At 37.9% G+C, this 13544-nt stretch overlaps 2 protein-coding genes across 14 annotated transcripts in view; both read left to right on the top strand.

The window, feature by feature from the left end:
* Positions 1 to 13544, top strand: part of DPYSL3 (dihydropyrimidinase like 3) — a 222413-nt gene that overhangs the window by 1905 nt on the left and 206964 nt on the right. For 3 of the 4 annotated variants that reach the window (XM_081495646.1, XM_081495650.1, XM_081495643.1), the window contains one exon: positions 12259 to 12382. The gene's annotated coding sequence lies outside the window, so the exon portion shown is untranslated. Of the gene's footprint in view, positions 1 to 12258; positions 12383 to 13256; positions 13421 to 13544 lie in introns of those variants that run through there. The other variant, XM_081495648.1, reaches the window with a different exon arrangement.
* JAKMIP2 (janus kinase and microtubule interacting protein 2) overlaps positions 1 to 13544 on the top strand; it is a 207336-nt gene that overhangs the window by 181296 nt on the left and 12496 nt on the right. For 9 of the 10 annotated variants that reach the window (XM_081495633.1, XM_081495632.1, XM_081495628.1 and 6 more), the window contains one exon: positions 3021 to 3552. In XM_081495633.1, coding sequence (XP_081351759.1) covers positions 3021 to 3041 — 21 coding nt within the window. In that variant the 3' untranslated portion in view covers positions 3042 to 3552. Of the gene's footprint in view, positions 1 to 3020; positions 3553 to 12258; positions 12383 to 13544 lie in introns of those variants that run through there. The other variant, XR_014055484.1, reaches the window with a different exon arrangement.

Raw genomic sequence — 13544 nt, 5'->3', positions numbered from 1 at the left:
TTTGGAGTGGTCCAATTAAAAAATATAATCATAATTAATAGTAATAATATAACAAATTTCTGGTACTGTGAATCTGGATAATATAAAATGCATACAGGAAAAAGTCTGAGTAGTTTAACATGTATGGCTTTGAAGTTAAATATACTGTTAAGTTTTAATCCTGCCATAATCTAGCATCTCATGGTAGGTTTAGACCAAAATTAGGTTTCTTGTTCCATAAAATGATTGTGACTGTATTAACTACATCATGGTATTGTGTTGAAAGAAATAAGATTATGCTTATAAAGGATTTGCCACATGGACTGGCACATGGTTCAATAATCAGCAACTCTTAACTATTATTATGAAAAAAAAGTTGGCTGTCACATGTACTGAGTTTGCAAATATCCAAGTTTGAAAATAAAACCTCTAGTACTGCCAAGTACAATAGTTTAGGAACTAAACCAAAATGAGTAGTTACCTTTTCATCTCTTCTCTTCAAAGAATAATCTGGATTTAAATAATACAAGTGAAGAAGACATTACTGGCAAGTGATTAATTCTACTTATATGCCCAACGCAGGCGAGACAGAGGAAGGAGGAAGAAAGGAAGAAAAGGGCTTCATTTATTCAGTTCAGTTCAGTTCAGTTGCTCAGTCGTGTCCGACTCTTTACGACCCCATATCGCAGCACGCCAGACCTCCCTGTCCATCACCAACTCCCGGAATCTACCCGAACCCACACCCATCAAGTCGGTGATGCCATCCAATCATCTCATCCTCTGTCGTCCCCTTCTCCTCCTGCCCCCAGTCCTTCCCAGCATCAGGGTCTTTTCCAATGAGTCAGCTTTTCACATGAGGTGACCAAAGTCATACAGAATTAGTATCTTTACTTTATAGAGGGGGAAATTAAGCCTTGGAGAAGTTAAATGGCTTTTTCATGGAAATTCCATTTTCTCCATCTATGCCATTCAGACTCTAAAGGTCACGTCCTTATGCAGTACATGATAAAATGTCCTCCCTGCCATTTTCTGGCTTTTATTAGAGGAGTGTATTGTGTCCTAAGCTTCTACCCAAGCGAAAACCCAGATACATGGAATTAAAAAGGGACGGGGCTAGAAGTATTGACTGGCACAGTCCAGGGAAGTGTCTTTTCAGAGATACTCTGGGGCCAAACAGAAAACCTGTGTAGCAAAATTCCCAGGGAATCCTCAGATCAGGACTTTGGGATAGAGACCATCTGCCATTAAACAATTGTTGTCGGAGAGAAAATTTGACATACAAGTGAGTCAGTGAAAGGCGTAGAGAGACCTGCTTTTAAAGTAATATTTCATGTGAGCAACAAGGGCTTCAGTTCAGTTCAGTCACTCAGTCGTGTCTGACCCTTTGCGACCCCATGGACCCCACCAACTCCTGGAGCTTGCTCAAATTTGTGTCCATTGAGTCAGTGATGCCATCCAACCATCTCGTTCTCTGTCATCCCCTTCTGCTCCTGCCTTCAATCTTTCCCAACAAGGGCTTAATTTCCAAAATATACAGAGCTCATACAACTTAACAACAATAGCCCCCCCCCCAAAAAAATTGAAAATGGCTGGAAGACCTAAATAGACATTTCTGCAAAGAAGACATATGAATGGCAAATAGGCACTTGAAAAGATGCTTAGCATCACTAATTATTAGAGAAGTGCAAATCAAAACTACAGTGGGGTGCCACCTCATACCCATGAGAATGTCCATCATTAAGAAGTCTACAAATAACAAATTTTGGAAAGGATGTGGCTAAAAGGGAACCCTCTTACACTATTTCTGGAGGAGGAAATGGCAACTGACTCCAATATTCCTGCCAAGATAATCCCATGGACAGAGGAGCCTGGCGGGCTACAGTCCATGGGTTCGCAAGGAGTTGGACACGACCTAGCTATTGAGTATGCCCGCATGCCTACACTATTAGTGGGGATTTAAATTGGTACAGCCACTATGGAAAACAGTAAAAATATTCCTCAAAACTCTCAAAATAGAGTTGCCATATGATCCAGCAATCCCACTCCTGGGCCTATATCCAGACAAGATTATAAGTCAAAAAGATATATGAACCCCAGTGTTGATAGCAGCACTGTTTACAATAGCCAAGATATGGAGGCAATGTAAATGTCCATCAACAGATGAATGGATAAAGAAGATGTGGTATATATACACAATGGAATATTACTCAACCATCAAAAAGAAGGAAATAATGCCATTTGCAGCAACATGGATGGACCTAGAGATTCTCATACTAAGCAAAGTAAGTCAGAAAGAAAAAGACAAATACCATATAATATCACTTATATGTGGATTCTAAAATACAATGCAAATTAACATAGCTACAGAACAAAAACAGACTCAGAGAGAGAACAGGCTTATGGTTGCCAAGGGGGTTGGTAATTATGGGAGGGAAGGAATGGGAGTTTGGGATTAGCAGAGGCAAACTATTATATATAAGATGGATAAACAACAAGGTCCTACTATATAGTACAGGAAACAATATTTAATATCCTGTGACAAAACATAATGGGAAAGAACATAAAATATATATGTATATATAGTAGATATACATGCACATACATCTGAGTCACTTTGCTGTACAGAATGAATTAATACAACATTGTAAATCAACTATACTTCGATAAAATTTTTAAAAATTAAAGTAATATCTTAGTTGAACTTCTAAAGACATTGGCTTAGAGAGTCCCAGAGAAAAAGACAATATTGATAATAGCTAATATTTCAGGCCACTTAATATGAGACAAGAACTGTTAATTGCTTTATATGTATTACGTTGCAGCAACCCTTGAAACAGACGCTTCTGTTCTCTCATTTGAAAGGAAAGAAATTAAGCTTAGAGACTTTCTTTACATAACACGCACAAGATTATACTATTTCAAGAGGTGGTAAAGAATAAAAAATGGGTTTTTTTATTTAAAAAAAAAAGAATTTGTCCTTTTTTCCTTTTTCAGCTATTGACTGAAATGATGATTAAAGAATTTCTCCCTCTGTTTTACAGAGAAACCGAAAACATGGATAAGACTGCAGAAGAGCGAATACTTCTAAACCTTCAAAGATGGCAGAAATGTTTACAGCAGTAAAAGGGAGATCAAAAGCTAAGACCCATCCTGTAGCCAGGACTACACCTGTGTATTTTAAAGCCATTATTCAAGGTTTCTTACTTGACAGTTCCTACATGACCCTGTTGAAAATCTACAATATATGCTGCATTTAACGAAACATGTATATGTCAAACCAGAAGGAAAGAACTATAGACATATATTGTGTGAAAGAAACTATTCAGCAAGGGAAACAGTTTCAGAAGATCAAGCAAAGATGTGTCTTGGGCATGGAACCAAAGTTACATAGAAACATTCTACCCCTGCTGTGCAGGGGGGGTCATTTTAATGTAACATCACACCCCATGGAAATACTAGTCCTGAAATAAACATCATTTTAAAAAAATCAAAACAAAAAGATAAGGGGGTGGGGATCGAAGCACGAGGAATACCTATGAGGAGCTGTTTACAATAAAATGTTTGATTTGAAAAGTCTGGTTTCTTACTACAGGGATTTGCTTTTCTGTCTTTATTATTGTTTAAACCTCAGGAACAGAGACATCTGCAATGTGAGTGAGAAGAAAAACAGTGTCTGGTTTTTCTGCAAACAGTGGAGCTTGTGGAATGCATTCCACACAAGATAGATGAGAAGTGGATCACAGTGACCCTGACTAAACTGGCAACCAACGTGAAGGATCCAGGCGAATGCAACATAGGATGCATAAAAGCAGATGCTTCCTTGGCCTTCTGTGGTCCTCCAAGAACAACAAACTGATCTCATTCATATTGAAAATTAAGAAGATGATGCTCTAGATCTCAAGCTCCCTGACTTAGTTCTGTCAAAGAATGCCACTAACTATAGGGCCAGAGGCATCTCTGAATCGTTCCATTTCCAAAATACTGGTCTTCAAATGGCTGCTTAAAATTGCCTGCAAATAACATGTGATTTGATACAAATAGAGGTGATAAGTAAACTTCTATCAACAAATGAGTTTTCCACAGAGATGTGACTATTAAGTGAAAATATGATTATTTTTAGAAGTATCCTGATATGCTTAGAGCATTCTGACCTCTTGTCATTTAGACTGATAATTTTTTTTTTCCCAGAGATATGACAGCAACAAGGTAGCTCTACTTTTTTATATAAAAGTAACATTGTGTTACTGGTAAGGTCATTTTCTACCATAGACAATTAGATGGTACTTTTCCTAAGTTATGTAATACTGAGTCTTGGATTCAGCTCTGAGAGCAAATAAAAGTTCCTGAAAAGCTAATTTTAGCCTCATTTACTGTAGATAACAAAACAGCCTCAATTTTTCAAATTGTCAAGATTTTATTTACAGGGTTAGCATTCCCATGCATTAAGAATGTGTGTAGGGAGCCAGAAACTCTTTCTATGAAATGCTACACAAGTCCTTCCATACATGGATTCAGTATCTTACTCTTCAGTTTTGGCGCTGGCATTTTTAAAGCCAGAACAGGAACTGAAGAAAGTACAAGAAAAGCTACAATGCAGGGGTCTCACTTTTTGTTCTTATATTTACTGCTGACCCAGATATCTTTGGCCCAGTCACTTAACCTCTCTGTGCCTCAGTTTCCTCATCTGCAAAATGAGGTTAAAATGCTTTTTCATAAGGTTTTTCTTTCTTTCTTTTTTGCAATTCTGGAACAAGAGGTGCTTAAAGTAGCACAAAGTGCTTTGTAATTATGATGACTGCTACATCTGACTTTCTTGTATTGTTGAGAAAAAGAGTCCCCTGTGTAATAAAATAGTGCTTCAGTTTCATTCAGTCTAAGCACCGCTGTACTGAAGCATTCCCATCAATTACTAGCAATAAAGATTGAGTGATCCAGAACCAGGAGCTCTAATCACCTATAGTAAATAGGTCATTTTCATGCTATTTAACAAGATAGAAGAATGTGTCATTTCAATGGTAAGCATCTTCTAGCTCTCCTTACTGCATATGCATGCCATAATACAGAAGTCCTCCCTTATCATAAGAGAGTCAGCCATGAAATTAAGGTTTGGAGTGAGCTGAGAGTATCACATAATTAGTCTGATGGATATCCCTTTCATTTGGGAGGAGGTCTTGTAGATGTCCTACTGGGGATGTACAATATAAACCTTCTGCTGGATTCTCTGTTCAACTGGTAGTTTCCATATTAAGTATGAAAAGTACGTTCACTGTGCAAGCAATGTAAAAAAGGGTGCTACTGCAGTTTGTGACTCAACACTTTCAAATCTCATAACGTATGGAAGAGGATAAATTACTCTCCCATATTTTAGATCACTTTTCTCTTCCATTGGCCATCCCAGGGTGCATCTGAGTAAATTCATACTCTATCTGCTCCACCAAGCCTATTTCCTTCCTCTTCATCTTGCTTTCCCCACCAAGAAACTTGTAGGTTAAATTTTATATGCAAGCACTGACTATGGTTTGAGTGATCAGAAATATTTATTAAAATAATATAGCTTAGTCAGGTACCTTATCTGCTATAAATTGGATTGTGTCACATACACAAAGTCATACAAGAGCAATCCCCGTATGACCATCTAAGCAGCTTTAGATATGTTTAGGGAAAATGCAAGGAAAAAAAAGGAATTCTTTCTTTTTGCTTAAGATCAAGGAGGTTAGTAAATTTCTCTAAGATTTTAAGCTAAAAGATGATATTTTTTACCATACTTTACTCATGGTCTTCAAATTAACAAATCTTTGAATAAGGCTAAATATTTTGTTATCCATTTCCACAATTATAAAAACCATCAGCAAAATTGTACATGTATTTTCCAGTCACTTGTGGATCCAAGGAAATGGACCATATCCAGATGAATGCTTCCCTTGCATGTCATGATCAGCAAGAGTAAAAAGAGTGTCTCAACAGTTGAGAGGTTGACTGTGGCTTTGCTTCTTACAGAGATCAGATGATCCCCACTCCAATCTTTAATACCTAATTTCTTCATCTTAGCTATCCTGACATATTTGGCCAGTGAATGAGGAAAAATCAGAACAGCATTCTTCAGGGTTCATTTTACTTAACTTTTCCTAAAGTCTTCATCTCTTGGAAAATAAACATAACTGAAAATATTAAAAAATAGTTTGAGATAAAATGAAAGCCCCAATTTAGCATAACTATTCAGAACAGGAAAAATTTCACAAGAAAGGGAAAAGAAATTGAAGACTATATTTGACTGTAAAACCAGAAAGCATCAACAGATGCTGAATTGGCTGTCTAATTTTTTTTAACAACACCCAAGTTTTGCTTTAGGTAACACTAGAATTTGCTAAAAATAGCTACAAAATCCCTTTTAACTTACGTCATATAAATGAAATTTTTGCCGATAGTGAAGTTTTAGTGGTAGAAGAATAAGTCTGGCTTTGATTTATTAAAAAAAAAAACTGCTCACATAGGTGGCATGGATCTTCAGGAGGACAGAGATGACGTAGGGCTCACGGGTCATCACTGGAGTAGAACAAATATATTCTCCACTAGTAATAGAACAAATAAAGTTTTGCCAAATGATTTTTGCTACAGTATTTTATTTCTACTTACTTTGGTGATTTTTAGTTTAAAATAAATCTCTGCCCAACTTGTTCCTTTTTGCCTATTGATTGTCAAATTTTTTCGTAAGCCCATTTTGTAATTCATGCATTCAATGTCTTCAACGTAATTCATAAGTTCATTGTTTTAAAATGAAGCATGTCTTTTTAACCTTCCTAGGTTTTCATGGAAACTGTAAAAATAATATTCATCAGTTCTGTGCTGATGCAAAATAACTGGATCTTATGTGTTATATTACATCAAAATAGAGGCACAGCATAGACATTTTTAAAAAATATTTAATTGCATTTTTTGATCTGTCAAAGAATGGCACAGCATATATATATTCATATATGTATGAATGTGTATATATATACTTATCTAATATACTGAAATAGTTCAGTGTAACTTGAGAGATCAGTTGTCAGAGCAAGTCTTGGATGACTGTTTGTCATGAGTTGATGCTTCCAGGATGGCCCAAGCCTCCTCTTAAGTGGACTCCCACTTTCTAAAAGGAAGAAAGTAGGGCACGAGGTCTTGAGGGCCAAACCCTTCCATCCTGTTCAATTGTCATTTCTATGTAATATACTGTCTTAAGACTGAGCCTCAGGCATTGTGGCAGGAGGATTCAGACACAATAGAAGCTGGAATTCATCCTCTATGATCCCATTTCAGTACTGGGCGGAGCAGATTCACATTCTTTTACTGCCTTTAGTTTGGCAGTTTAGTTCTTTCTAAATAAGTCTTTTATTATTAAGAGTTTAAGTCCAATGTTTAGCCAAAATCGCTTAAGATAAACTTCAAGGGGCAATGTGGCAAAAATAGAAGGATTATAATTTGCTATATTTAACCTAGTACATCAAACTCAGAAGTACAGGTAGTTGATTGGGTGAAGTTTCCTATTTTTATCTTTGTAGTTTTGCATTGAGGTCTTTCTTCCCATGCTTATATTTCCATCCTTGTGACATCAAAGTTCTGTAGGGCGAGAGTGCTGTAGATAAACAACTTGGAGTCTAAATTTGCCTACAGTCAAGCCTCCATGAACTCACTATAGTGTGGATGAAGCAGTTTCCCAAAACAAGGTCCCCAGCATCCAGTGATAATAGCAGTCACTTATATTTGATTGATAAGTCACAAAATGTGCCTATTTTCCCCCATTAACCATAACTTCTCACAATGAGGCAGATCACAATCCAAACACTTTTATAAATATGTGATGTAGATATATACACATATATATTCTGTATATAGTACGATGGTGTGAGTGCTTACAAAATGTGTACTTCTGTCCTAGGATTGAGGAATTGGGAAGGGGTTTTCTGAGGCTGCTGGGTAACTCATGTTTTTGTTCAGCATCTGATATCTGTGTTCTTCCCCTCCTTGCTTGTCTCTCCTCCCTTTTCTCCACCTTCTGTCCATTACTGCTATTCTCTGTTTCTGACTAAAGCAAAGAACTACTCATTGGTTTTCCAATTACTCAGACCTGTCAGCTAGCCTTCTAATGATGCCAGTGGTCTTCTGGAAAGAGCAACAGAATCCACCACAATCTACAGTATTAACATTAGTCCAAAGTCCCATATTTGTATCAGCTAACAATCTCATTCCAAAAAAGGGTTCATGCCCACTTGAACCTTCAAGATCCAATTTTGCAGGGACTCAGTAGGACTTAGGTAGTAGGGTAGAGCCAGTGCACAGGAATACGTAATTCCCCAGGTATCTACTGGGTTAATACAGCCAGGGGAGTCAATTTCTCAGAGCTTTCATTCAATCATCTGCTTCAGTTGGGATTCTTTTCTCCATCTCATTAGCATGACTCCATTGATTGTTTCAGTGCTTGTTTATTAATGGAAGGAAAATATAAATTGAGTTTCACCAGAATGATCCTTTGAAGTACACTGAACATGTACATGTACTGTATGTATTACCGTAGAGATTGGAACCAACTTATTGTATGTAAAGTTTTATGAATGGTTATTTTATAATTTATGTATTTAATATAGGAATCAATAAGCTCTGGTGTTTTAGTTTCTATAAAAATAAAAAAACTCCATTTTTAAAAACTTTACCTTCATTGTCCATACGTTTTCATTTTGTGTGTGTGTGTGTGTGTGTGTGCGTGCTCAGTCACGTCTGACTCTGCGACTCCGTGGACTGTGGCTCACCAGGCTGCTCTGTCCATGGACTTTTCCAGGCAAGAATACTGAAGAGAATTGCCAGTTCTTTGGGGGATCTTCCCAATCCAGGGATCCAACTTGCATCTCTTGCGTCTCCCGCATTAGCATATGTGTTCTTTACTTAAGCTAGTTTTGAAAAACGGGGTGAGGGAAATCAGCGTTATCCCTATAATGTCAGAGAACAAAATCTATATCAAAGATGGTAAATAGATTTCTTCTCATCTATCCACTCTGAACTTTTTATTGTAGCTGCCAAGAGACACAGTGGTGAGGAGTCCAAGGCAGAAATTACACTCACAAGGAGAGATCTATGGTCATTAGCATGCCTGCTCTGATTACAGTTGGGGGAAGAATCTTGTCATTCTTATCTAACTATTACTTCTTTTCCTTTATCAACCTTTTTCTCTACCTTGTAGACCCACTAGATATAACAAGTTAACTGGAGTCTATTATATGAGCATCCCTCATGTGTCCATCCCTGTGGTCTGGTATGAATGGTCGACACTCAAAGAGCTTACAGTTTGTGTGCGAAACAACCCATGCATACATGAAACAAATAATAGGGTACAACAGTTACAGTTCAGTTGCTCATTCATATCCGACTCTGCGACCGCAGCACTCCAGGCCTCCCTGTCCATCACCAACCAACTCCTGGGGTTTACTCAAACTCGCGTCCATCGAGTCAGTGATGCCATCCAACCATCTCATCCTCTGTTGTCCCCTTCTCTGCCTGCCCTCAATCTTTCCCAGCATCAGGGTCTTTTCAAATGAGTCAGATCTTTGCATCAGGTGGCCAAAGTATTGGAGTTTCAGCTTCAACATCAGTCCTTCCAATGAACACCCAGGACTGATTTCCTTTAGGATTAACTGGTTGGACCTCCTTGCAGTCCAAGGGACTCTCAAGAGTCTTCTCCAACACCACAGTTTGAAAACATCAATTCTTCAGCGCTGAGCTTTCTTTATAGTCCAACTCTCACATCCATACATGACCACTGGAAAAACCATAGCTATGACTTTTGTTGACAAAGTAGTGTCTCTGCTTTTTAATATGCCATCTAGGTTGGTCATAACTTTCCTTCCAAGGAGTAAGCGTCTTTTAATTTCATGGCTGCAATCACCATCAGCAGTGATTTTGGAGCCCCCAAAAATAAAGTCAGCCACTGTTTCCACTGTTTCCCCATCTATTTGCCATGAAGTGATGGGACCGTATACCATGATCTTAGTTTTCTGAATGTTGAGCTTTAAGCTCACTCTCCTCTTTCACTTTCATCAGGAGAGTGAAAAGTTCTTCACTTTCTGCCAGAAGGATGGTGTCATCTGAATATCTGAGGTTATTGATATTTCTCCCGGCAATCTTGATTCCAGCTTGTGCTTCTTCCAGCCCAGCATTTCTCATGATGTACTCTGCATAGAAGTTAAATAAGCAGGGTGACAATATACAGCCTTGACGTACTCCTTTTCCTATTTGGAACCAGTCTGTTGTTCCATGCCCAGTTCTAACCGTTGCTTCCTGACCTGCACACAGATTTCTCAAGAGGCAAGTCAGATGGTCTGGTATTCCCATCTCTTGAAGAATTTTCCACAGTTTATCATGATCCACACAGTCAAAGGCTTTGGCATAGTCAATAAAGCAGAAATAGATGTTTTTCTGGAACTCTCTTGCTTTTTTGATGGTCCAGCAGATGTTGGCAATTTGATCTCTGGTTCCTCTGCCTTTTCTAAAGCCAGCTTGAACATCTGGCAGTTCACAGTTAACATATTGCTGAAGCCTGGCTTGGAGAATTTTGAACATTACTTTACTAGAGTGTGAGATGAGTGCAATTGTGCAGTAGTTTGAGCATTCTTTGGCATTGCCTTTCTTTGGGATTGGAATGAAAACTGACCTTTTCCAGTCCTGTGGCCACTGCTGAGTTTTCCAAATTTGCTGACATACTGAGTGCAGCACTTTCAAAGCATCATCTTTTAGAATTTGAAATAGCTCAACTGGAATTCCATCACAAAGTGAGGTATAATTTTACAGGTCACTATTGAGAACAATTAAAATTAAGATTAGACTTTGGGGCTTGGCTTGAAAAATCCTTGCTATGAATGGTTCTCCTTTCAGTTGCAACTTCTTATCTTTAACTGGCAAAAATTGTCACTCATCAGTTCATTACCAAGTCCTGTTACCTGTCCACAGGAACCATCTCCCATGCCATGTCAAATCCCTAAAACAGAGAATAAGACATTACCGCAGTTCACAAGACATCACATCTACATCACCTGATGAAGGCTTACAACTGCCTAAGTATGAGAAAGGTACCAAGCATATCAGCATGCCGTGATTCTGTTATTGTTATGAATTCTGTCTAATGTTATAAATGAAAACCTCTGTTTTGATGAACTCCAATTCTGGTATATCACTCAAATATGCTATCATGTCAACAGCTCAGCTGACTTCTTCTAGCTCCAGAATTTGGAAGTATCCCATGTTGGAGTAGGGAATGGCAACTCACTCCAGTATTCCTGCTTGGAGAACTCCATGGACAGAGAAGCCTGGTGGGCTACACTCCATGGAGTCACCAAGAGTCAGATACAATTGAACAACTGAGTATGCACGCACGCAGTGTTTTTTGGAGACATTAATAGGGGTAAGGACACTTCCTACCTAGTGCCGATTGGACAACATCCACTCAGTTCGTGCAAAGCCCACACAAAGAGACGCCTCTTGCAGGCTCAGGCCGCATAGCTCTGCCTCTGACCTACAGGTGAGCCACTTTCATAGGGGTGCAGATGTGTGATCAAGGGCTTACCCACCCCACGGGTAGAGACTTGTGCCCAGCGGCTGATAAAGAATGCTTATTTTACTTAAGCTAGTTTGTAGTTACATATGGAATGTGAGAGTGGATGATGAAGACATTTTTACTCACTGAAAATGCTCCAAATAAACATGTGTTTAACAAATGCATTTTTGCATGCAGATACACATATAAATAGGACATCACTGGCTTTGATCAATAGGCTCTATAACAAAGAGGTATTGGGAATCTGTACCTGTAATTACTGTAAAAATATTGAGAACAAAGGCCACTGCATCTTTATCATCTTCGTAAAGCTCCTCATGACACTCTTTTCTTAGAATTTAGAAGGAGAAGGAGGAAACATAAACAACAGCTACTTCAGGAACTGGATTCTTCTTCCTTTAAATAATTTACTATGTAAATTACTTTGCCCTGACTGACTAGCAATGAATGAACAAATCTAATATTCAATTATGGAATCATCAGTTATTTCTGTTTTCTTTTTACTTTATTGATTTTTACTCTTTTTCCTTTAATTTACATTACCTCAAATGTATTTTTGTATAGACACAGGATATAAATTCAATATTTCTTAAATGCACATTAAATATCCTTAGAGCCACTATAGGAAAATATGTAGAAAATATTCAAAACTTGGAAATAAAGCAAAATGATGAGTACTTGTCTTTATAATTTCATTTCAGGATGGTTTCTAATGTGTCAATTGAGAAAAAGTCTTTTGACCCTGGGGAAATGCATCAATTGATGACAGCCCAAATGTTTTACAGCCCTGTAAAGTTAGAAGCTAACTTGCAGAAAATTGATAAGGTAAGACTTTTTTTTTTCTTTTCTCTTGATAGAAAAACTCAAAGATTAGGGATCTGTCTTACATGCAAATTGACTACTTTGGTTTCTAGCATCCTATCTTCATTTCTCCATACTTTGCCCCATTCTTCAGATCTTTCTGAATCAGGTCATTCTCCTGGTTTCTTTATATAATGAAGTACATAAAACTTGGACGTGCTCATTAATTTTTATGAGAATGACATTTTTAACAATTTGGAAGGAGTGTTTTTCAAAAGCCATTCTAAGGAATATGAGACAAGATATGTTCCTTGTTTTCAATGGCCTTCTGGTAAAATAAAACAGTTAAGTTCCAGAAATAACGAAATAGCAATCAATACGGGAGGGTTAAAAGCCTTAGGGGTACCACCATCCACTAAATATCCTGAATTAATCTTTCATTTCAGTTCCGCTCCCTCTCCTAGTTCTCCCAATCAGGGAGAGATGTTAGATGGAGTTATGAAAGATTCGTGGGCTTAACTCTCTCCAGCTTTTCCCTCACCCTCCATATCCAATCCTTCACAGGTTCTATCGATTTTAGTTCTCCCACCTATCTTCTATTCTCCGTCACTTCTATTAAGAGCTTCTCATCTAAATGAACCCTTGCAGCAACTTCTTAGTTACATTAACTGCTTCTAGTTGTATCCTCTTCGTGTACACCCAACTTGCTTCCAGCTTGATTTTATGTGGCAATCATAGCTGCTTGTTCTCATCTTTGAAATTACTCCTTGCTTTCCCTTGCCTAACCTGAGGTTAACTCTCAAATGCTTACAGAACTAAACTCATAACATAAACATGGGATCTGAGACTTGGATAAGACCCTGCAGCCAATACAAGGCTCTTATTTTGTCTAACGCAGCTGTAGGAAATAAGACTCAAACTCTCAGCATGGCCGTTTGTGTCCTGGATTTATCTTCTAATCCTTGAAGATTCAGCTTAGCTATCCTCCTCCTCATTAGTTGGACGCAACATCCTTCGTTTTCCCAAAACATTCTGCGTGTACTAGTCTTGTCATTTTACCAGGTAATTATAATTATTTGTTCTGTTTATTCCCACTTATACACCCAATGAAATCTGAGTTATTTGAGAGAGAATATGCATTTCCCAGTTTTCAATCTTCGGCATCTAATACATTTCCTAATACCTA

The sequence above is a fragment of the Giraffa tippelskirchi genome, chromosome 6 (assembly GCF_054371585.1).
Source record: "Giraffa tippelskirchi isolate mGirTip1 chromosome 6, T2T-mGirTip1v1.2.pri, whole genome shotgun sequence".
NCBI lineage: Eukaryota > Metazoa > Chordata > Mammalia > Artiodactyla > Giraffidae > Giraffa > Giraffa tippelskirchi.
The sequence above is the reverse complement of the archived record's forward strand: the minus strand, read 5'-3'. Positions and strand labels throughout refer to the sequence as shown.